Source organism: Bidens hawaiensis, unplaced genomic scaffold (genome assembly GCF_021521415.1).
Source record: "Bidens hawaiensis isolate Kalapana, Puna unplaced genomic scaffold, B.hawaiensis_p1.1 tig00016751_1, whole genome shotgun sequence".
In the NCBI taxonomy this organism is placed as follows: Eukaryota; Viridiplantae; Streptophyta; class Magnoliopsida; order Asterales; family Asteraceae; genus Bidens; species Bidens hawaiensis.
In genome coordinates, this window is record NW_027492538.1 from 1889 (window position 1) to 27362 (window position 25474).

Consider the following 25474-nt stretch of genomic DNA (forward strand, 5'->3'; position numbering starts at 1 on the left):
ATCCTACATATACATGTCCCTTTCATTTCTTAATTAGACCTACACAATTTCCAAACATCACGCCACTCAATAATATCATTATTCATCACATATATATTATATTCACTTCCAAATTTCAAATTTCAAGGTTCAACCAGAAAGAAGATAATAATAATTGATATACACATATAACAGTAACACCACCATAAATGGCCATATAATGCAGAAACAAATAAATGCACACAACTTATTTATTATTATTATTATCATATATTATATAGTAGTATATTAATTAATTCAAAAACTTACTAGATAGAACCTTGTGATATCTTCGTTGGACCAATAACCTTCCCATCTTGAATTTGATTTGCGTTTGCTGACGTCGCAGGCACCGGTTGATACTGGTGTGTCGTTGGTTGTAACTGAACCTGATGCGGTTGCGGTTGTTGTTGTAGTGGTGGTGGTTGTGTAACCAACGCCCCCTGCGCAGTATAGTAAACGTGCCTCCCAAGGTTGTTATCATACGCCACTTGAGCGTAGCCTGGATCTGTCATCCCAGCCGTTGATTGGATCATATTCATTCGTATCTGTTCAGCATGCGTTGGTACCTTCTGTGCAGCCGGTGGTTGTTGCGGCGGGAATATAGGCTGTGAGACTTGTGCCACCGGTTGCATGGCGTTGTAAACCGGCTGCTCACGGTAAACCTCAGTCGGCATCCGTTGAACTGCATAGTAACCGTGGCTCGGAGCTGGTGGTTGAGGTGGACCTTGAGTTTGACCGATTGGACCGGTTACCGGTCGAGCCATGGGCGCGTGATACACACTCGACTGAGCCGGTACCATGTACACCGGTTGCTGATCGGCTGAGATAGTGGCTTGAGCATATCCGCCAGAGATTTGATATCCTTGCGCCGGAGACGGTACACTAGCCGGAAGCGCCGTCGTAACAACTTTTTCCGACGGTCTCTGAACGTAATACTCGCCGGAGTAACCACCGCTTAGGTTATTATCCTCACTTTGCCGGTAGATATTCTGTTGCTGTTGCTGTTGCTGTTGCTGTTGCTGTTGTTGAAGCTGATCTTCAGCAAGTCGTAACCTCCTTAAATCCTGAATATGCTTCTGTATCCGATCGTCAGCGTCCGGGTCGTGATGACGTGTCACCGATCCATTACCGGTAGATCTCGAACCTTCGGAACCGGCACCGGTACCGGTCCAGCCGTCGGAACAGCTCCTTTCTCCGAACCGAATAGAAAATCGGCATTTCCGTGAACCGGTAACGCCGGTGAAGGATTAGACGAGTGAACCGGACCGGAGTTCAACGCTTCGACGAAGCGTTCACGTTCAGATCGTCCTTCGGTGGAGCCGAAACTCTGAGTCGGAGTGATAACCGGACTTTGAGTCTGAACCGGAAAGAGAAAGAGTCTCAATCTGGCCGGTTTAGGCGAGGCTCTGTTCAACCGATCGTACTCATTCATCATGTGATCCAGATCGTCATCATTCGTAACGGAAATTAAGGCGTCGAGATCCTCACCAGGTAACTGGTACTTAAAGCAGATATCAGCATCGCACAAGGAGGCTAGCTTTGTAACTAGAACAGAGAATTTAATGGAACGATCAACGGTGAGGATTTTAGTCTCGCCGCCGACGTAAGATAACTGGTTATCGTGAGGTCTAGGGTGGATTTTACCACCGTAACTGCACATAAGCTTGACTTTGTAGTTGTTGTTATTAGGTTGGTCTTCCCATGGCGTAGGGTTTTCGAAGTCGATTTCACGGATCTGGGTGAGGATCCGCCGGACTCCGGGTAGGAGTTGTAGGAGTAGTTGTTTTCCATGGGCGCACGTTAGCCAACAGGGAAGTGTACAAGTTTTTCAGTGAGTCCGTTTAATGGAATGGAATGGAATGGAATCGAGGGAAGTGTAAAATAGGCTTGCTTTTATCTTGGTCTTTGCCTACCATTATTTTAATTTAATATTATTTTGCTAATATAATTCAATTCAGATATTTACCCATGATAAATAAGTTTTGGATGAAAACTATTGAAAGCTATGTTTTTATTTAAAATCATTATCCTATATCTATATCAAATATAAATCATGAGTAAGGAACATTTAAATTTTTAAGAGCATCAAATTTTTTGCTTAAGGACAAACCAATAATGTATAAAATTAAAACATTTTATGAACAGTTCTGTCTGTTAACAAAAAAACATGTACAGTTGATTTTTAATTTTTTTTAAAATAATTTATAAGTTTGATCAATTAACTTTAATCACATTTTATTAATTGGGTCTCATCAAACTCATATAACTTTTAAACCGGGTTATAACATCTCATTTATTTATTAAACAATATAAACATCAAACAATAAGTATTTTATTAACTTTTATACGATAAACAAAATAAAAATTCAAAAAATAAATAAATATTAGAAACAAATAATATGAAACAACCCCCGTAATACGAGAGATAAAAACTAGTTAATTTATAGAATATTTACATATATACCTTTTATTTTAAACCAATTACACTCATGATGAATAAATGTTTATAATGTTTTAATACGTTAATATTTTTAAAAACATTATACCATAAAAACGAATATTTTATTCACTTAAATTTAAGTATGCTAATAAGATATTTCTTTCATTTTTTAATCTTAAAAACTTAATGTGTTACGTGATTACCATTAAGGACAGACAAACAGGTTGGGCGGGTTCGGCTATTCGTGTCATGGGTTTAAAAGTTTAAGGGTCGATACAAAAAAGATTAATTTGGTTTGGGTCGGGACGGGTTTAGGTCGAAAGGGTCAAGTCAGAACGGATTTCGGGTTATAACAGTATCAGACAAAATGGGTTGCGAATCAAGACACGTTCAATGTAGCGTTATGTGCGTGCGTAAAATCGCTGTGTGATGTGCTTACTAACATCGGTTAAGCTTCCAATGACGCATTACGAGCAAACTATAGACGGATTACGCACGTACTATTGTGAAGTCACACACGTACTAAAACGATAACATCAGTTACGCGTTCAGTGTCATGTTTGCATGCATACCCCGCCGCATCGCGCAAGCACCCAGCTAGCATATAACTTATAGAGTATTCTTATGATAATTGGAGCAGAAAACGGCTGTGCCGGAAACCAGTATCAAGTTCTTTTATGTATTTTAAACTTCATAATATGTTGTTATTAGAGCATTTATATTCCATCCATCATGTTTACTCTATAATTTAACTAAAATTCATATTTTTCAAAATTTAATAGTTATTTTTGAAATCTCCCACAACCCATCCATCCTTATTATCTTTATCTTACTCACAAACAATTATTTAAAGAAAACAATTATTTGATTGGTCTAATCGAGACAAAATTAAAAGTTTAGTGACTTAATCGAGACAAAATTATTTATAAGTGACTAATTTAAACAAACTTAAAACTTTGTTACTATTCTATAAAGTTGTCACATTATATTTTTCTTTTTTATACACTCATAATAATTTAAAAAATGATGGTGTAATTTTTCGTAATTTAGGTGTGGAGTAAATAAATGATGGGTGAGATGGAGTTAGTTTTTAGTATATATATATTTTTAGAAAATTAAAAATGTTGAAGAAGATAAGGATACGATGAGAATGGTTTAATTCACAGAAAAGATAAAAGATAAAGTAACACTATATTTTGTTTTAATTAGTTGTAAATGTAAGCAATGTGTTTTAAATTAGTTGTAAATGTAAGCATGACACATGTACAATGATACCTGTAATTACTCATTTGTTTATTCCTTATACATACATAGTATGTTAACATTGTAAATTCACTCCATAAGATAAGTTAAAGGGAAAATTCTTAAATAAGCGTTTATGAAAACGTTTTTCAGGTTTTAAGTGTTATTTGCAAAAATTTATAAAACAGATTTTATAATTTAGTCGTGACGAGTAGTTTGTATAACTAATTAAAACTTGACACGTGTCTTTAAACTAACCATAACGAGCAGGTTTACTAACCATTTACTCGTCACGACTAAATAAGTTTTATGCCTCGTAATCAACGCTCACGAATAATTCATAAGTTCTTTAGTCGCAACAAGTAGATTGTAAGGTTAAACTAGTCGCGACGAGTTAACTACTAATAAACTACTCGTGTAGGGAATGTAAACTAGTCGTCGCGACTAAAGGACTTATGAATTACTCGTGGGCGTTGATTACGAGGCATGAAACTTATTTAGTCGTGACGAGTAAACTATTAGTGAACTTGCTAGTTACGGTTAGTTTAAGGGCACGCGGCAAGTTTTAACTGGTTCTACAAACTACTCGTGTGTAATCATAAACTACTCGTCACGACTAGTTTATAATACCTATTTTAAGAATTCTTGCAAATGACACCTAAAACCTTAAAAACATTTTCATAAACGTTTATTTTGAGAATTTTCTCTAAACTAAACTCATATTTTTATTTTATATTAGTTACATATAAAACTGACTTTCAATACTCATTTAATCAGTGCAATCATTGAGCTAGACACTCTGTCAGTGGTGGATCTAGAATAAAATTTGAGAGATAACCTAATTTTCTTTTTTTTTACCATAAATTGATACAGCGCCGTCACTGAGAATTCAAGAGCCATCAGAGGCCCGCCCTGTACGAGTGGAAAAGTGGGCCCCCTAATTTTCAAATTTTAATCGATTCATTTTTTAACGACTCTAGTTGTCTGTAACAACATATTGACCCGACTTATTTTGAATAAAATTTACGTCGAAACGTAAAACTGATTATTCTTAATAAAATTTATATCGGAACGTACACAAAAATAAAAATTTCATAACAACTTATTTGGAGATAGAAAACACCATGTTTTAAAATTATAAAAGAATAACAATAAAAATATGTCAAACTGTGGCTAAAACAAAAACATAATATATATTTATTTATATTTTTTACGTGTGAATTAAAAATATACTGAACATATAAGTAAAACAATAAAGTATAAAATTAAATGAAATACAATTAAGTAAATAAACTATACCCAAAGATATATAAATAAATAATATTTAAAAAGCCAAATTATAGATAAAGTGATGAACTTTAGCGTTTCTAATTATTACGTTTTTAATTTAATAAGTAAAAAAATAAAGAACATTAAAAGACAAAAGATAAAGTTTAATGATTTTAACATTTTACCTCGTGAATTTAAAAAGACCATGGACAATAAATAACTACAAAACAAAACTTATTTATATATGTTATAAATATATAATATTATGGTTATTAATACCTAATATAGATTAGTTTTCTTCCCAAGTTTTCCTAGCCTATATATACATCTCATGTCCCTCTTTGTAATAAACACCTATTAATGAAATCTCCACATTTCTCCCTACATGTTTATCTCCTATTGTTTGGCTAGTAGGCTTGTTTTACAACACGTTATCACGAAGTGCTTGTGGAGTTGGATCGCATTATCATAAGCCAACGTGCTTCTTATATTTTTCAAAAACACTATCGTCGTGCCTTTTCTTTTAATTTACGGTTTTGCGTAAGACGGCTACCACGCGGAATGAAATCGCAAGTCATGGTCGTTGTTTTTCTCTTTATGCGGACGCCTGCAACCTTCAATTTCAGATAAGGTGGTAACTATTCGAAGCTATGTTTTTTTTATATATCGAATACTGATTATTAAAAATCACATACAAAGAATCTGCCAAACCTTAACTGTCTCTGAGTCTATTAAGCTGGACGACACAAAAACGCATAAGAATCCGTAGATTTAAATGAAATTTTGATTTAAACTTCTTTATTATCTTTTAAACAAAGAAATCGATATAATATTTTTCATTAGCTATATGTGTATTTTAATTCAAAGATTTGGTTTGCTTCATAATATATTTTCAGTAATTTGTGTCAAAACAATAGCTACTTGTCTCTAGTTTGATATATAATCGTATTCAGTTGTAGTCATCCTTAACATAAAGATGATAACATTATTTCTTTTGTTTATTAGTTTGAAATTAATAAACCTGCAACAACATTCTTCATAAAACTGATTTATACTGATTGATTGAGGTTTCCACTTTTACTATCTATTTATTTTCAACGGTTGATCATGTGATTTTAATTTCAGTATTTTGATTTAAAGCGGAACAAAATCTTTAATTGCTTTTAAATCAATATTGAAGAAATATAATATGATGTGTTATTGTTATGTTTTTATTCATCTACCTATCTTAGATGTAGGTTTATTTACTGATCTACATATTAATCTCGTTTTTGATACGTGGTGTGATAATGTGATCTATAGTAATGATCAATACAGGTATATATTTGCCAAAAAAATTAATAATTTGTAAAATATTGTCAAGATATCTGTAAATATTAATATGGTTTTTAAGATGTATAAATTCATCGTGTTTGGAAATTATATAAAATGTTAATTTAGATTAATAACTTGATCTCTTTACAAGGGAGTTTCTAGTAATTATTATAATCTATAATAATGAAAGATATACATGGAAGGTTTTTTTAGATGGACTTCCTAGTGGTTAAAAGCTTAAAAGGAAATTATCATCAATATTTTTTTATTAAATTATTTAGTGGTTTAATTCATTTATAATAAAAATTGTTTTACAATTTTATAGTAACAATTTTTTTGCACAAGATTGCCAAATTAATTACAACTTTCCATAAAATATATTTATGGTGAGGTTCATGATAATAATTACAAAAGTAAAAGGTCTTTTTTTTAAAGTACAGGTTTTTAACAAGCTGTAGAGAATCATATCTTATTATATCATTAAAGAACTTCATGAAGATATTTGTTTATGTTTCAAGATACATTATAATATATTTGTATGCAGCATATATACATACGACTAGTTATGCTATGATACAAGATACATAACTTGCATATTTGTTTGTAACGGATAAAAACAAAATCCCACTTCATAAAGTTTTTAATAAAATTCATTTTATATAGACATGTTATGAGGTCGTATATGGTATACACTATATGCCGTCATTTATAAAGAACAAATAAACCAAAGGCAAGTGATTTATTATCACATTCATGAAAAAGTATAAGTATACTTATATACATGACACCTAAAGTGTCCTTTCTAAATTTCATTATTCAATGTTATAAAATATTAGCATAATAAATCTTACATGACTCATTCATGTAATTACTTCTCAATACCTCTTATATAAAGAAAAAATTAATTATGAGGAAAAACATGGATTGGACCATTTGTTATGTATCAAACCTCAAATATGCTCCTGATGTAGCATATCATTAAAGCGTATGAGACGTTTGAAGTGATTTAGTATCCGTGTTGGAGAAAATGATGAATAAACCATGAAAATAGCTTGGTTTTACTCCATTCCCTTAGGTGAATGTGACTATATATTGATCATTGTGATCATGGGCATAATGATGGTTATAGTAATAATACAATGAGATCGATCGAAAATTGTAATTATGGCCATGTTAATAATGAGATCGACCACCAGAGGTAGTGAAATAATGATCTTACATGAGAACAAATAAGAAAATACATACTTCGTCGTTTGAAACGATAATATAATGTTCTCTCATATTTATAGTCTTGCATTAAAGAAGCATAATACATATACGATCATAAACCTAAAGTTTATGGATCATGATTATCTAATGGCACGACCAGTCAGACCACACCGAGTCAATGATGTGAAACTTATTGAAGAACCAAACGATTATTCCAAATAATTGTACATGTAATATTGTTCTCAAGGGAATTTTTTATCTACCAATGAAGGAGGGCGTGAATCCCTAATTGCTATGGAATTGAGAAAAGGATACACATATCCTAACATGATATCATTTAGTGTTTTCAAAATCGATGCATCGTCTAAATGGTTATCAAGATCGCAACTTCATGTTTGCATGATCTATGGCTTAGCTAATAAGATTGCAAGCATATTATTCCAGATTGGTATATTTACATTCGGTTATAATAATGAATTTTGATTCCCAAGTTAATAATGATCATTGGAATAAGTGTTGAACTTCACAACATATTATGTTCTTACATAAATTGTATTGTTAAAGACGATTACTCAACGTCTATAATTCGTTGCAAAGGCAATCATCACGAGAGCAAAGGTTCATGTTTGTATTTGAGTACATATGATTTTACTGTCTTTAAACTAATTCACATCAAGCCAACAAGTTATGATACTTCCTCCCCATTGCAATTGGTTTTTTGTCAGTAACCAAATATTTCTCATCGAATATTTCGTATGTGTTATATACTGAAATTAATCCACCACAAGACACAAAGATGAGAACACAAAGGAAGTTGGGAATATATGTCGGTATTAAATATTATATATGATTAAATACTTAGAGCCATTAATGAGATATTTGTTTATGGCTCATTACTTTTCACTTTAGTGAATCAACATTCCCAACATTAGGGGGAGATTTAAAGCAGTTGGAAAATAAATTTAGTTGCAATGAATTATCATTGATCCTCAAACTAAATTATATGAACTAAAAGTTCAAAGGATAATTCATGAATAACGATCAACGAATGAATTACCAGACGATTCACTGACCAAAAGAGAGTGTCTAACTAAGACGCCTATACGAACTGCTAATGCTCCAATTAATAAATGTCCCGGAATGACAAACGCAAATTGATAATAATTCTAATGCACACTTGTAGCGTGGTAGATTGATCGGTTCCAAAGTTAAAATTTCCTCGAAAATTGGAGCAAGTAATAAAGATGGTCAAGTCGAGGTGCAGTAAAAGGTCTCTTGAAAAAGATTAGACATGATGGTTCTTGAAGAACCTTAGGTACCTGAAAACAAAGAGCTCTCAATAAATTATATTGTATCATGTCTACAAAGATATATGGAATCGAAATAAAGTCGACGTCGTTATAATTTTATTTCTATATATAATTAGCGCTTGAAATGATGATGAGGATCAAGATTTTAAATCTGCCTATGAAAAATGATTGGCCATAGGGGAAAGACGAAAACAGGGCAAAGTTGAATTCTCTAAATAACTGAATGTTTGTTGGACCAGAAGTCCATACAACTAATGTTGTAAAATGTGTTAGATACAAACGGGTCTTGTATATGAGTTATGAAAATTCATCAAGTGATATAAGGCAAAACTGATGACAAAAGGATTTTGCAAAGACCCATGATTAAATATGAGGAGACACATTCTCCAATGGTGGAAGCAATGACTTTCCGATAACTAAAAAGTCTGGTAATATAGAAAGAGAATTGATATGCGTCCAATAAATATTGTTATTCAATTGATACTGAGAGTTTATAAGAAAATCTATGAAGGATTTGAATTATCAAATCATGTAAAGTAAGTTCTCGAGAACAAAATGATTGTTGTGTATAGATTCATATTTTCAATACTTTACGATTATTAAATGGAACTCCTGAAGAGTTTCCTAAGGTAATTGAATACTTGAAAAATTAATTGATTATGTGCATCAACAAGCATACACATAGAAGAGAATGTACGTGATGAGTACAACATCTCAATAAACAAATAAATCGTACAATATGGATTTTTGATATGTGATACAAAATGATGTGTTAATGAGCAATTTTATGCAGCAAAAATCTTGGAAAGTGAATGTGTATGCATAATTCTTCAAGTTGGAAAGAAGCCCGTGATGGATTGGTAAATGCATCGGCCTATACTTATTACGTATGGACTAAATTATTCGGATTGAGCTTGGCACAAATCAAGAGATATTTTGATAAAGAGGGAGATAAATTGGGTATAATTAGCCATATTTTTATCAATATTTCACTCTTAAAAGTGCATTATAATCACAGTTTACAATGATGATATATCACCGAGAGAAAACTATGAGCTTTTAAAGAGATAATTCTTTTTGAAAGACCTTGACAAGTTCGAGTATATGTGTAAATATATATTTACATGTTTATAAATCCATCAAAGATATATGAAATGTTTAGACATTTTACCATGGACAATTTAATTATTTTAGCACGTTAAAGGATGTCCAACAATGACTCTTTATAATTTCCTATCTAAATATGAAATAGTATTGGTTCGAAAATACTATAATTAAATGCATATATGCATTATGTTGTACTGTTAGCTATATATGATTATTATTTTCTTTATTTATGTTTATCGGCATGTCTCTTGCTATGAGACATCAGAATGGGTTAAAACATGTATTTCAGGTATGAAAGATATGTTTTTATATTTTACTAACCCATCAAAACAAGTTTGGTTCGTTTTGTTGATGCAGAGAAACACAACATAATCATAGTGTTTACTAGATGAAGCAATAGAAGTTTTCACGTGAAGATCATACAACATTATTCAACTTAAAGATTCAAATGTTAAGGACGAAGACGCAAATGATTGACTACAAAAGTTTTGGACAACTTTCACAGAAGATCAATATTTACCATTTAAACGGATATATAAATCAGGGGGAGATAATACGCGTTGCACTCTTTTTCCCTTAGCTATGGTTTTGTCCCACTGGGTTTTCCTAGCAAGGTTTTTAATGAGACAACATCTTCAAGCGTATTATGTTGATAACCAAGGGGGAGTGTTATAAATATATAATATTATGGTTATCAATATCTAATATAGATTAGCTTTCTCCCCAAGTTTTCCTACCCTATATATACATCTCGTGTCCCTCTTTGTAATACACACCTATTAATGAAATCTCCATATTTCTCCCTACATGTTCATCTCCTATTGTTTGGCTAGTAGGCTTGTTTTACAACAATATCATATTCTTTCTTTTTCTTCCTCTTTGAGCATTCTCATCCCATCCCCTATAATTATGTGTGGGCAGTTTGTAAATTATAGGATGGGGTTGTGAGTGATTGTGAGTGTAAATTATAGGGTGGAGAGAGAAATGTAGTGATTTTTTGTAAATTTGAGGAAACATTTGGGGAACATTGTTTGCCCTTATTTACTTTTTAATATTTGTTGGATTGGTTGTGAGTAGAGGAGAGAGAAAACTGTAATGATAAAGGTATTAAAAATATTATTTAATTGAACATGAGAGAGAAATGTAACGTTTTTTAGTGTAATTATAGAGATATGGATGAAAAATGGGTTAAGAATGCTCTTAGAGCATTCTCAACCCATTCTCTAAAATTGTCAAACTCATATAATTTAGGGTAAATTTTAAGAAAAAACCATCAAAATAACCTCTCCAATCCATTCCCTATTATATGGATGAGTTATATGGCAACTAAAGTAAATCCCTAAATATATTGACTCATTTTTTATCCATACCATATAAGATATCACATATCTTCCAATCACCATTTACTATATATTAAGACAAAAGAGAAAAAAATAATAAATAATTAATTTATGGATATGAATAGGAAATAGAATGTGGAAGAATTTTAAAAAATGATAAATAAATTTATGGAATAGTGTTTTTAGCTCAATATAGGAAAAATATATGGAATGAAATGTGAATGCTCTTAGCAAGTTGCAACTGTACATGGCTGCCGGAAAAAAATATCTAATGAATTCTTCCTTACTTTCTCTCTTTATATTTTACCTGAGGTATTCTGATATTTGTTCAGGGATAACCTAATACACAAAAAGAAGAATAAAAACAAAATTTTTCACTAATTTTACACTTCACCGAAAAGTTGAGGGGTAACCCAGGCACCCCTGGATAACCCATAGATCCGCCCTGCACTCTGCCCTAATAATCGGTCTATCTATGAATAAGCATAAACTTTTCTTATAAACTTGATGCACTATACACATTAATATATGCTTGTGATACATAAATATGAACACTTATATATCATTATTTAATCTTGTTGGTATCTTATGTAATTGTTTTAACAAAATATAAAAGTTGACCGAATATACTTGTAATTAACTAATTAAATTAAACAAAGATAAGTAAAATTATTACGGTAGCATTATTTGAAAATAGGTAGTCGTGTCGAGTATATTTTGGGAGGGAGCAGGAAGTGGTGGGATCCAGTGAGGAAAGAGACACCACCTGCAAACATTGCTGCCAGGTGGACATTTTTATCCACATGGGCATGACTTACCCTTTGATTAATTATTCTGCGTTCACATGATGTACCCAGTCAGTCAATTAGGTAATTTAAATTTAATTGCACTCACCCTCATCTCCACCTTTCCATTCATAAAAGTTTGTTTGTGTCCGTAACACTTATTTGTTCTTTTCCCATTTCTTAATCATTTAAGATAATGATATATATTTGTGTTTCTTTTAAATATTCGTCGGTTACAATTTGAGAGGTTAAAAAATACGACGTGTTGGATAGGTTATTCATACAATTATGCATACTTTGGTCCTCTTGAACAGTTAACATATTTAAACGTTTTCTATCAGTGACTTCGAGACTTCGTGCTGACTGAGTTATATGAATTTTCACTTGAGCCACTAATCAAACAAGTAAGGTCAGCTTTATCGATATTTTAACCACGCTAGAAATTGAGCTTGCATTCTGTTGGACTCCAACTCGTTATTTTCGGTTTTGATGATTAAGTATATGTTTTTATAAAAGAATCAAATAACAAGTTAAGAACAATATCAAACTATGAAAGTTATAACTAATAAGTATTAAGTTATCAATATATAGATGAATAACTAATTTATAAACATCAACGGGTGAGTTAGTCGTCAAAATCTACTAACATGTCAAATGAACTTGAGTTTTTTTACACGAGTGACTACCTTTGACTCAACTCGGACATTTGTAAGAGAATGAGTTGCGAGCCGGGGAGCCACGAGCTAATTTTGGTTTTGGTAGTCCACATTTGAGGATATGTGTTAAGTGTTAAGCTTACGAAAGCTAACACGCCACTTGCATTTGAGTGACCTAAAAAGAAACGCACATAAAGACAAAATTTTTGTATACATGCTCCCAAACCCAATTATCATAATTTACCATCATTTCATCATGTTATTTGAGAACATATCAAGCAAAGATCTTGCAGGATAACGTGCATATAATTACTCATTATTATATATATGTTAAAAGTATTGGCTTGCAAATAATTAGTAATATAAACAGAGTAATTTTACTCCCTTTGAATTTAAATAAGCGCCTACTATTAATATACCTTCTGTATAAATACCAATTTAGTTTTTTTAATAACATTCTATTTAAACAAAATCTTTTTTAAGGAACGATTTTAAACAAAATCATTTGCTAGACTAGCAAGAGATTAGTTTAGATACAACATACGCACCAAGTTACAATCAAACCCGTATAAATACCAATTTAATCTTAATTTTTCACAACAATTCTCTCAATTCTCTTGTTAACTCTCTGTACTTTCTAACTTTTTGTTTCTAGTTTTGATTGATTTTGATCATAATCGTCACCCTTTAAGACCGATGATGTTATAATCACAACAATTTAAGCAATGATGAATGAGTGATATAATATATGTTAACGAGTAATAAAAAAATGAGCAGGGTGATTTCTTTTTGAACATCTAAATATGAGGATTGAATTATTGATCACCAAATTCACACCCAAACCATCTACCATCTTACTAAAGTGGAATGAGCAAGGTGATAATGTGGCAATAATTAAACATGAATAATTTCTCTTGCTCTCTCCCGTAACACATGCCATTAGAATGTCATAAGTCTATTGCTATAATTTTTACAGACAAATCTTCAATGTACATTTTTATTAAACTATGTATAAACGTACATAAATCGAAACTCATGTTATGTTTTATCATTATATAAAATTTCGTAACAAAGTTATTATTAACAAACAATTTAGTTTTTACAGAAAAATTACTTAATTAAATAGGATAAAAGTTTGAGACCTTTTAATTGTAATTATATAAAAAGAACACTAAAGCAACCTTTTTTTTAAAAGAAAACTTCATTAAAACTAAATAGACACCAAACCTAAAATATTACACAACAAGGCTAACCCTTCCACAGAGAAACCAGAAGAGCATAGCCAAAACCACCAAAACCATTACATAAGGGCACAATTGCACCAAGTGGACTAATCACCTGACTTTTTCTTTGATCTGTTATTTAACTAAAGAAAACCCAAAGTTTTAATATCTCCCATAATCTCTTCCATCTTGGTCTCCTTACCTTCATATAACTTTTCATTCCTAGCTCTCCGAAACCGCCAACATCCGATAATTATGATGCCTTGGACGATCTCCTTTTCCTTAACGCCCCCCGGAATATGGATATGACTTTCCATCAAATCTTTCATTGAAAAGGCAAAAATTTGAGGAATCTTACACCATAAGCTCACTCTTTGCCACACCATAACAGCGGTTACACAACCGGTGAATAAATGGTTGACTGATTATTCACCCTCACCACAAACAATACAACTATGATCTTCCACCTTTATTGTAACATCCCGAAATTTCTAAAATAATATCATTTATATTAATTATTTTTGGTGAGAAAGTTTACTCGGGTTAGCGGAGAAATAATTAAATGAAGTAGGAGTTAATACGAGTCGGGCTTGTGTTGGGTTAGGTAATATGGGTAATGGGCTTGGTTCAAAATGAAAGAAAGATAGACCATGGGCTCAAGCCCATGACCCATCATATAAATACCTCCATTATGCCCAAATCCCTTCATTTACACATATTCCATACACCACCAAAACACACACTTAGCTCTCTCTCATCCTACTCTCTATCTCTCTAGCCGAAACCAAGAGGAAGGAGAAGGAGAATCAGTTTTCAACCCGAGGTAAGATTAGTATGTTGTATGAACCCAAACCCGTTAGGTTTAGTAACAAAACGACGAGCCGACACCGTTAAACCGTTAGAGCCACGAGATCCGGGTGGATTCAGGTATAAACCGAACCTAAGATGAGCTTAGGGGTCACCCTTGCTCAGATCTGGATCGAACGGGACGAAAAACGGTGAAAACGGTGCTGGAATGCGTTTTTCCGGCCACTGCACGGTTTTCCGGCGAAGGCGGCGACGGAGTTGGATGGTATGAGGATAAGGTAAATGTCAGAGAATGTTCTGACATTCTCTGACCTAAACCTAATTCGTTAGCGGAAGGGAGACGAACTAGCCTTAGTTCGTTGTGCCAGTTCGCTAGGGGAAGATAACGAATTAGCCTTAATTCGTTGTGTCAATTCGTTAAGTCAAGGATGACGAATGAACCCCCAGTTCGTTAAGGGTTCAGTTCGTTAAAGGACCAATTCGTTAACAAGGTCCAATATGGAAGATGACGAACTAGATTAACGAATCGACTAGGAAGGATAACGAATCAGAATGTGACCTGGATAGCGAATTAAAGTGTAATCTGATAACGAATTACACTTAATTCGTTATGGAATATGTGATGGTGAATAAAATAATAATTTAAAATCGTAGTGAAAAATGTGATAAGACAGTTAATAGAAATAAAATTTTTCCAAGCTGACCTGACAGCTCGACCCCAGCCAGGGGCTCTTCCCCTTGGACCCTGCTAGGGGCTGCCGCCCCTAGACCCCGCTGCCAGGGGCGCTGCCCCCGGACCCCGTTCATTGTGGGTTGTAGTTGAACTAGAAAATACGATATGGATAGAAATAGTTAATTGATACAAGTAAATATTAAATAGTTAGACGCGCACAGCTAGAGAAGGAGTAGCCGTTAGCAGAAGAAGTAGCTGAGATCAGGTGAGTTTCTAGCCCCATTTATGTGTTATGTTTTCGGGGCTGTGTGCATACTCGACGTGAAGTGTGAACACACTTACCTTAAGTGGTAAGTGTATGCTATAGATGATATATAAGTTAGCTATTATATAATGCTTGTCGGTGCGTGAACGATCTTCGGATATTGCACGTATCGCCAAGGATAGTGATTTCCAAGAGGTTGTTAGTGTGCATAAATGCTATGATGTGACTTGTTTATTATGTAAATGATGTAATGATATGAAGTGTGTTGTAGAAAAGTAGAGGTAGAGTGTGTTAAAAGCGGCAAGAGTCTAGTAAAAGTGTTAGTGGCATGACGGTAGTACGTGGTAGGGTAAGCCTATACGTGACTTCGTTATTAAAGTGGCAAAGTGGCATAACGTTGTACGTTATTAAAGTGGCAAAGTGGCATAACGTTATTCGTTATTAAAGTGGCTGAGCTGTAGGGGTAAATAAGAGGCTAAGTGGTAAGGTGAGCAGGTTAGATAGTGGGCTATGTGTCTTCGGATACGTATATAATTGCATGTAGTGGTTGTATGATAAGTTGCTTGATTAACTAGAACACACTCAGCGTAGCTGACTTTTAGTATGCACGCATGTGAGCTGATTATAGAGTTAGCATGAGGACGGCACATGACATTGATTGAACGGCTGACATCCGAAGACAGAAGAGAAGATGTTTCAAATATAATGTTTTGGGTTATGATATCAAAGAAAAGATTTAATGTTTTGTAAAGAAGGATGATGTTTTATATTCCGCGAAAAGTTTTAATTAACTCTGATTTGTAAGAACCGCGTTTATGAGTAAATCTGACGCTAAAGTAGAGCTACCGGTAACGGGACCTTACATTTATGTTCCTTTTTTCTAAATTATCCACCGTTGAAAGCCGATTCAAAACCGCCCTCCACGCGAAAATATTACATTTAGTTGGGACCCAATCACTCCACTTCAAAACATAATTGGCATTCCCTTTACTATCCTGGACCAAACAATTTCTCACCGACTTGACCGAGTATTCGCCGAACGGATCAGCAAGCCATTTCCACAAATCAACATTGGAGCATCCTCTAGCCATTATAAGAACCTTAAAAATATTCTCTCATTCCATCAGCTCCACCTGTGTTAATGGTCTCCTCACCCAATCCCATCCCCAATTAATAATATTATCATGCCACCAAATCCTTTCCTTGATTTTACACTTCTTTTTCTTTTCCAATTTAAAGAGGTTAGAGAAGCTATCTTGCAAAGTTGCAACCCCAAACCAAAGATCTGTCCAGAAGCAAATTTGATCTCCAACTCCCACTTCCCCTTTAATCAAATTTACGAGTTTAACACCCTCTAAACGAAGCTCATTTAAAGTTTTGGCAACCCTCTTCCAAGAGCCTAAAAAATTCTTATTAACAGGAACAACTCCTTCCCAACCTTTAGTTTTATGAATCCCCTCAACTACTCTCTTCCATAAACTGTTTTTTTCAGTTTTGAGCTAGTCTCCAAGCCCATTTCGTCAGAAGGGAAACGTTTGCTACCTCTAACTTACATAGTCCCAGCCCACCCATCTTTTTTGGTGTAGCTACCTGGTCCCAAGCAATCCAGTGTATCTTTTCTGGAATTTGACGACCCGCCCCAAAGGAATCGCTTGATCATGCCTTCTAGTTTTACCACTACTTTTATAGGGGCTTTAAAAAGAGAAAAGTAGTATAGCGGAAGACTATCTAACACTGCTTTAATAAGAGTAACTCTCCCTCCGATAGATAACGAGTGAGTTATTTTAAAAGTGAACAGGGTGATTTCTTTTTGAACATGTAGATGTGAGGATTGAATTATTAATCACCAAATTCACACCCAAACCATCTACCATCTTACTAAAGTGGAATGAGTAACGTGAATAATTTCTCTTGCTCTCTCCCATAACACATGCCATTAGAATGTCATAAGTCTATTGCTATAATTTTTATAGACAAATCTTCAATGTACATTTTTATTAAACTATGTATAAATGTACATAAATCGAAACTCATGTTATTTTTTATCACTATATAAATTTCGTAACAAAGGTATTATTAACAAACAATTTAGTTTTATAAAATACAGAAAATTACTTAATTAAATTGGATAAAAATTTGAGGCCTTTTAATTGTAATTATATAAAAAGTATACTAAAGCAACCTTAATAAGTCATAAATATAAAAACTTTATGAACAAAAATAAATTAATTAAAATTAAGTGAAGCAGTTTTACTATGAATATATTTCGAACATAGGTTAAAAGTTGCTCTGTGACTCGTTTGGACTTGTCCCGTTATGGAGAAAGTCTCATTTGTTCAAAGAAGCATCCAAGCGATGTATGTTAGTAACTTTGGTTTCCAGGTGAATTATTTTAAAAGTGTACATAAAAATTTTACTATCTTATCTTATTTTACTATACTAATAACAAAAATAATAATGCTTAAATAATAATGTTTAGTTGTCCTAATTACATTCAATCATAGCATAAATTTCCTTCTTAATCTTCTAGTCTCTCTTCTCCTTAATCCATGCTAACCATGGGTCATGGGTAAAACCTATAATCCTAAGCTCTGATTTGTGTTCTCCGATCTGACAAAACCTGATCATAATTTGATTTACCCGGTGAGAAAAATTTCAAAACCCTTACATTCCTGTTAAATCTCCAAGAACCTTAAAAAACCTCAAACTCCATCCCAAATCAATGGCTTTACAATGAAAGCATATGCACCTTCATCAACACTATAAAGCCCTAATTTCGTTGAATTTAAGTTACCATGATGAAGAACTGTAGTTGGGTTCTTCCAAATATGTATAGAGGAGCAATAGGGGAAGACGAAGAGAAGGGGAGGGATGTCGTGGTGGCCGAGTTTGGTTGTGTCGGATTTGAGATGGGAGGGGTGTGGTGGTGTCGGGCCTGCCGACGGTTGTGGTGGTGGCATGGTTTTGTGGTGGCGGCGGTTGTGGTGGGTTTCTACCTCCTCCATTCACACTGTTACTAGCCACAGTGTTAGACTTTCGCTTATTACTCTCGGTCTTATGCCTAATTACAGAAATGGGTTGCTTAATAGCATCAGCAATTAAAGGAATTGCTTCCGCGATTTTCTGAGCTATCATATTTTCAATAGCATTCATATTCAGACAGTTTCTTGATTGGAATTTTCATGATTATTCTCATTTTCGTGATTGTGCTCGTTTTCGTGATTAGAACTAGCTTCGTTTGACATCTGAATTTCATATAAGAAAGGAATTATTAATATCGTGATCAAATAATAAGGTAAACAAGATTTCAATAATACATAAACACATAGGCACAAAATATGTCAAAATCGTCGATCTTTGCGACATTTACTCTTTTTATATATATGCATCACTATATTTTACATCTACACACTATATATATGCGTCACTACACACCTTTCTTACATACATATACTCTTTTTTTTTATCAAAGAAATTATGATAATGAACATATAAATATTATATATATATATATAACTTTATATATAAGGCTCTCGGTCGTATAATGTCGTCATCTTCGGTGTCATGGTGGGGTAGTTTGCGGTTTCAGCTTGGAATGGTGCATAAGGATTTGACATCATTGTTTGATATTGCCAATCATTCGTCCACCATTCTTCCATTTGAGCTTGACTGATAATGTCGTCAGGGAGCAGTGTATTATTTGGGTCATTGGGTGGCATATTAGGGTTGCTAGAACTTGCTGCACCCATATCGTTGAATATTGGTTGAAAAATTTCACATTCATCTAGGCATCTGCCTAGTCGCTCCTCCATTGGTATTGTTGACATGGGTGGTGGTAAGGTTGGTGGTGGTTCAATTGGTTGTGGTTGGGTTGATTGTTCGGGCTATCGTTGAGTTGGTTGTTTGACTATGGTTTTTCTTTTCTTGTTTCTTCTCAACCCCCGTTGCCAGTCCTTGAGTCTTCTTCTTCTTTTAGGCTTTGGTTTTTCTACAGGTAGGGCTTGAAAGATCATAGGTTCAGGTTGTTGTTGACTAGCTTCTCCTTCTTCTATATCCGTGGAGTTAACGGATATGTGTTCAAAAGCTTCAACTAGCTCACTCATGCTGTTAATCAAAAACAATAAAACAACGAACTCCAAAAGAAAATTGTTTTTATTTTCACGTGTGATTAGAATCTTATCTTTATAGTTAACACATAGGTTAATGCATGTATTTCCTAACATTAATTTTTAAGATTAGGTATTATTAAAATACTCATATTGCTTAAACCAGTGGCTCTGATACCACTTCAGCTGTCACAGCCCCCGACCCCTATACCCCGGGATGGGAAGCCGCGAACATTGATTGGTGGTATCGGTGTTTATTAAATTATTTTGCAGCGGAAAATTTCATCAGAACCGTAGTTAGGAAAAATGATCAGAGTTATAAAAACACCATGATTATTATTATGATAAAACCGGGAATTTAATCCCTTTTTATACAAACATAAGTTTTATAGGGTTAAACCCTAATTTACAAAACACGTTTCTTTATTCTGGTGACAAGCCACTTATTTAAGCTGGAAGCCCGCATGCATCATTCCTTTGTCTCTAACAAGTCACCTGAAACATGTTTAAAATATTTGATCAACAAAAAATACTGGTGAGTACATTCATTTGTAAATGACACATTTTACAGTTACAGCATTAAGATGTTTTTACACCTGCATGCTTACAAATTACCGAAAGGTACTTGTCACTCGACCGTATCTGTGACTGTGGTCATATTACTTATTGGCTAACACTTATCCAATTAGTAACGTGTAATAGCCCAGTAGGCAAGCCTTGTATACAAAACCCCACAATACCAGTAGTAACCATCCCGTAAGTCTACAGAGACTTAATCACTGTAATGTATTTAAAATACTTTTTTTTAAAAAATATATTTGAAAATATTTAGACCATCTGCCATGAGTTTTATAGGTTTTGAAATTATCATGACAGTGTAGGAAAAAGAGTTGTCTCACGCAAATGTGAGTGGTACAAAAACTCGAATGTCTCACCTTGCAGGTTTACAATTAAAGAACACCTTCTGGTATTAAGCACCTAAGATAAACACAATGTAGTATTACTATATTAGTATAAAACCAATAATCATAACGATAATCACGAGAGTAGAAACTTTACACGATGGCACAATGTCATACCTTAACAGGCAGAGCTTTCGGATTCGTGTATATTTCTTTCGATCGGATAGGATATCGTTACGATACTCGGTATTATATTATACTCTTATATGTGTGTGTATTAAGAGAGAAACAGATTTGAGCAAAAAATGAACGTCTCGTCTCCTTCCTATTTATAGCAAGTTTTGGACCCCATCGCGGTACGCGATGGCCATAAATAGAAAGCCGTCGCGTACCGCGAAGCATCTTATAGCTTCGCTGAGTCAGCCCTAGGTCTGCTACGTGGCAGGCTACGTGTCCTCTGCGTAACCTCCACGTCGCGGTACGCGATGGGTAATCTAAACCCGTCGCGTATCGCGATGAAAGGATTTTTTTATTTATTTTTCTTAATTCCCAACAAAAATACTAAGACGGCCCTTAATGCGAGCGTGAGAAGTGCAAGTGCGCCATCAATGCGCCACATTGCTCCCATCGCACTTCGCCCGAGCCCGTGCCTGTGCACGTGCGCGTTCGGGTGCCTCGCACCCTCCGCTAGGACCACTGGGTGTGATATGTCTTATAAGAACATTAATATAGAAATTTCCTTTCTTATAAAGAGCTCACTAGTATGTTAATCTAGCGATGTGGGACAAGAGTTTACAAACCTATTTATACTATGATGTTTCCTTCTCTATTTCTTTCCTCCACCAATGTGGGATGTAATTTCCTTCTTTCATTTCCTTACTTCTTTCTTTTATTTAATTTTTGGTTTGTTATACATGGAGTAGCCAGTTGCGAAAAATTAAAAAAAAAATGCTAAAGTTGCGTAGTTGATAAAACCAGGTACTAAAATGGCACTTAACTCTAAAGTATAATTATGTTTAATATATAACTTACATTTTATTAAAGAAGTCAACATTGTTTAACAATAACGGCCCATGAATTCATTTTGAATTATGCAAAGCTTCAAATTTTGTATATATAAAGTTTTAGTTATGCTATTTAATTTAATTTTTCAATTAATGTGCTTATTTAATTTAATTTTCTCAACATATTTATTCTAAATCTGAGATGATTGTTTTTGTAAACCGCAATTCCCGTTTTTTTTTATTTCACAAACATTTATCACATCATTTGTTAAAAAAAAGGATCATATACAAAACAATATTTCTTGTCAGTTACTTTTATATGACATGTACTAAATCATTCTATGTACTTCTAATATTTTGGTTTTATTATTGTTGTGAATCTGTTTTTACTACCTTTTCAAACTCATAACAGTATTGAACTCATAGCAATATTAAATTCATTTCTATGTTTTTCATATGAATGAAAATTTGAGATTTTAGAATTTTATTTTTTGTACTATATATTTTATTTTTTTTTACTTTTAATTTTGTGTCTTTATTTCAAATAATAAATTTTATTAAGTTTTTTCATTTAATAAATTCAGGTAATACACGAGTTCAAAAGCTATTACATAATATATAAAAATAAATATGTGTTTTGTGATAAGAAAAATATATATAGAAGACATTATGTAAATAGTCTTTCAAGCTACGTACTCAATATAGGTTTTATAAGTGATTATATTTATATAGTGTAAAAAATTACTAATGTTGCATTGTTGCCAACGCTTCAAGAAAACTATTGTTTCACTTATTTTGAAAAAAATGTATTTAAAGTCCGTTACATAAATGATTATTTTAGTAAATCTTAAATATATATATAAACGAAAACATCATAAATTCTCTCAAGCCACCAGATTGCTTTACTTTTAAATAAGGTTTTTTATGCATTTGACCCGAACTCATGGATATGGGTCTCACCAAACCCATATGACCCTTAAACGGGTTATAACATCTCATTATATTAAAAATTAATCTTATCAAATATTTGATATGAAAATACTATAAAATAGGGATATACTAAAAATTAATATCCATTTTTTTTTCAAAAAAGATACTACCTCCGTCCCAATTTAAATGTCCTAGTTTGACATTTTCGGTCTTTCTTGTTTAACTTTGACCAACAATATTTTTGTTTGTGTTACATAATAGTTGATGTAAAATATATGAATGGATTGTGTTTTAAATGTATTTTACATTGATATAATTTTCATCAAGTATTATATGACACGAACAAAAATATTTACGGTCAAAGTTGCAAAAGAAAGACTTGAAAAGTCAAACTAGGACATTTAAATTGGGACGGAGGGAGTATTAATTATAATTAAGAAACAATTTTATTGTAAAAATAAATAAATAAGCGGGTTATGGGTCTCACTAAACCCATATAACTTTTAAACCGGTATAACTGTCACACCCTCATTTCGAGCCTAGGCGTGTGATCACTAGTTGGTATCATGTTTGTAAATAAATCAGAGTTACGGTTATTAGCGGAAGACTTTACAAAAACTTAAGGATCAATATTATAAATATTTACAACACAAAAGACGAGACGAAAGTCTCGTTTAGTTTACTTGTTATAAGTTTTACAAAACCACCATATTTTAATATTTACACAAAATTTATCCGAGCCATCGGATTCTTGAGCTTCTTCGTCTCTACAAGCTCTAATCTTGATTACCTGCAAAATGTTATAAAAATACGTCAGCAACGAATGCTGGTGAATATGCTGACGCTAAAATATTTTCTTTACTTAACTACCCCTCGAGACCACGTAAGCCTCGGCCCATATTGGCTTAGGAATAATCAAGTTAAACAATCATTATAAACTCGAGTCTCTACACTAGGTCACCTCAGCGAAACACCGCAGCGTTTCGACGTACTTAGGTACCATAAATATACACAAGGTCATTCTCACTCGAACATACTTTGGTTCGGCCCATCGTGGCTGGAGGTCGTGACCAGGCGTGGTGCGATGTGCCCACTGCATACCACATATGTAAGGATCCAGACAAACGTATACCACAGCCTGAGGGCTATGCTTATACTCTTATTTACAATGTTTTTAGAGACACGTAGCCTCATGTAAAGTTTTACACATAACACGTTTGTTTGTTTGAAAACAAGTTTGTAAAAGTGGGGCGTATTCACCTTTCAAATGGGATCGGCTTTCAACACCGTCCGTTGAGTCTTTCTCGCTATCTCGCACCTATAGTACGAGTATAACTTTCATTAGTCGGATACACGATCCGGCTTAAGATCTTTAGTCTTATTTATCTCGATGAACCTTTAGTTCAATATCCCATTTTACTTTAAAACCTTTAGTTAAAAAGTAATATTTATAAACCTTTAGTTTATTCATAAAACCCGACGTTTCTTCTTCTTTAAGAAACGTATTCCTTTCTTTATTATTTAAGTATACTCATTATACTTAAATAATATATTTTATAACAAAGAATATTTATATACATATATATACTCATATATATATTTTTATTTATCTTACTTTATTTTTTTTTGTTATTTATTTCTTTGTTTGTCGAGAATAACATCGACTTGGGGTATTAAGCCTTTATAATAATTTATTATTATTTTGGTCGGGCATTATGCCTACCTTGCTTGGCTTGGAAATACCCTAGATACTTGGGCAGCACTTCGACGCCGCTTGCTTTTCAACGCTTTACTTGATCAACACTTCACTCCGGCACGCAAATCGAGGTATCTTGACGGGATGTCACTCCAATACCATTTTCTTACTTAACATTATCGGGAGGTGGCACGATTATCGAGGTATAACACGAATTACGAGAAATCGGGTACGCAAAACGAGGTGGATTGATGGCACGAACTTCGAGGTTTAGAGAGAGAGTACTGAGAAAGTAATGTGTGTGTTTTGAGGTGTGAGGGATCTGAATTCGTAGCTGCCTATTTATAGACTGAAACTGGACCCCATCGCGCTACGCAATGGGTTCCTTGGCAAGCCCATCGCATAGCGCGATGTAGGCTTGTCGAGTCACAGGGTAGACCTGCCACATGGCGGCACGTGGTGACACGTGGCGCCAGACGTTGCCACCGTGTGCCACGTGGCACACGTGTCCCATGTGTCAGACAACCCTATCGCGGTACGCGATGGGTGTCTCCTCTGACCCATCGCGTATCGCGATAAGTCAGGAAAATCAGAATTTACATTTTAGTCATTCTAGTTTGAAAATTGACAGAATTAGTCAATTGACTTTGAAAATTGACATTTTTGGCCCGAAATTTATGTGATGTTACAATAACATCTCATTTATTTATGAAATCCTTTTATCATCAAATCATAAGTATATTATTAATTTTCTTACAATAAATAAAAGTAAAATTCAAAAAATATATAAATATTATAAACGAATAATGTAAAACAACATATGAGGATGTAAATAAATTACAATACATGTTGTGTGCAAAAAAAAAAAGAAAAGAAAAAAAGCCTATAAAACTAAGAATCTTAATCTTAAATATATATATATATATATATATATATATATATATATATATATGAAACATTTAATAGCTCTCTGGTTGCTTCTTACATTCTATCAAGTCATCAGATTTTTTTATTTGTAAATGAAGACTTCTTATGCATTTGACCCGAATTCACGGGTACATGTCTCACTAAACCCAGATAACCTTAAACATGTTATAACATCTTATTATATTAAAAATTAATCTCATCAGATATTTGATATGAAAATCAAACATAGGCATATACTAAAAATTAAT

At 33.4% G+C, this 25474-nt stretch overlaps 1 protein-coding gene across 1 annotated transcript; it reads right to left on the reverse strand.

Moving 5' to 3' along the window:
• Positions 1 to 287: 287 nt before the first annotated feature.
• Positions 288 to 1681, reverse strand: LOC143552016 (uncharacterized). The gene is made up of 2 exons (XM_077042323.1): positions 1166 to 1681; positions 288 to 1097 (listed from the first exon to the last, which is right to left on the reverse strand). Exons 1-2 carry the CDS (start codon positions 1679 to 1681, stop codon positions 288 to 290), a joined length of 1326 nt encoding a protein of 441 aa, XP_076898438.1.
• Between the last annotated feature and the right edge of the window lie 23793 nt (positions 1682 to 25474).